At 38.3% G+C, this 1,311-nt stretch overlaps 1 protein-coding gene across 2 annotated transcripts in view; it reads right to left on the bottom strand.

Annotated features, from left to right (window-relative positions):
- GCSAM (germinal center associated signaling and motility) overlaps nt 1–765 on the bottom strand; it is a 6,663-nt gene extending 5,898 nt beyond the window's left edge. For both annotated transcript variants that reach the window (XM_019629703.1, XM_019629705.1), the window contains exon 1: nt 236–765. In XM_019629703.1, the coding sequence (XP_019485248.1) occupies nt 236–318 (83 nt within the window). In that variant the 5' untranslated portion in view covers nt 319–765. The remainder of the gene's footprint in view (nt 1–235) is intronic.
- Between the last annotated feature and the right edge of the window lie 546 nt (nt 766–1,311).

Raw genomic sequence — 1,311 nt, 5'->3', positions numbered from 1 at the left:
GGGTCTTATTTGTAGTTGCTAGAGGCTACATTAAGCTTCTAGCAAAATGGCACATCTCTTGTTCAAAAGTTCAAAATAATTTTGTCTTTTGTCTTGTCTCCTCATTTACTATCATTACAACTGCTGCTGGGTCTAAGCAGTGTCCTCTTCTGTGGGGTATGTGCAGTCCAGGACCCAACAGACTTCACTCTTTATGGGCAAAGGCTGGGAGAGGTTCTGTTGGATTTGCTCTCACCTGGATGTTCTTCGTCTGAAGTTTGGATTTCTCAGATTCCAGGGTATCTCTTGAGTGTTCTGCTGCGACCTAAAACTCAACATATTGGGAATGAGCTAAGTATTTTCTCTCCAAGCTTAATAATTTTTCCAACTTTCTTTATTTCTGCTCTTTTGATGCTCCCTCCTAAAGCATATACCACAATCTTTGATCTGACATTCTCTCCATTGCCATAGAAATAGCCCATCAATGTTCTCCAACAACAGCCATACACAAGCAATCCTAAATCACTTGTCCCCAAATGTCCAGGAATCCTCATGATGACCCTGAGGATATCAGTGTTTAGAAAGGCTTGTCTGCTTGGTGCAGTTTGAGGAACTGTACACAGAAATGGGGACGGGAACTGGCATTGTCTCATGGGAATTGCCATCTTTTACAGAAAGCAGCAAGGTAGAGAACATGGGATAAAAGGGGAAGTATTAAATAAAGAAAATAAATTGTTTTATTGCTTGGATTGGGTTTCTGTATAACCATCTTTTCATTTGTGGGGAGTTGGGGGCATAGAGAAAAAGAAACTAACAATTAAACACTACTTACTACTCACTATACGCTTTATATATAAACATATACATATATATTACTTATTTTACTACATATACTACTAATGAAATGTATAGCATATACATTTTATATAATATAGTACATTTAACCTCAGAATAAATCCATGTTATGTAGATATTATGATTCTATTTTTTATCAATGAAGAAACTGAAGCCAAAAAAAGTTAGACAATGTGTCTGAGGACCCTCAACCACTGAGTGCGAGGGAGAGAGTGAGTTTGCTTCCAGCAGGTTCCTTTCTCTAAGACTCTGAGCTCCTCTCATGAAGAAATAGGTGTCATTTTGCCCAGTGTGTGTGGGGGAATGGAATTTTCACAGCTTTTAAAACAAATTTGGTCTGGAAAGACATGGTGGGGGTGTGCTGACTGAATGATAACCAGGTGCTAGGGGTGAAGTTGAACATCAAATCAGATCCAAGGAACTGTAAGACACTTGAATATATTAAGGGAAACATTTTAAATCAGCATGGAAATGAAA

The sequence above is a fragment of the Hipposideros armiger genome, unplaced genomic scaffold (genome assembly GCF_001890085.2).
Source record: "Hipposideros armiger isolate ML-2016 unplaced genomic scaffold, ASM189008v1 scaffold_866, whole genome shotgun sequence".
NCBI classification, from domain to species: Eukaryota; Metazoa; Chordata; class Mammalia; order Chiroptera; family Hipposideridae; genus Hipposideros; species Hipposideros armiger.
Note: the sequence above shows the minus strand (reverse complement) of the source record. Positions and strands in the feature narration are given on the sequence as shown.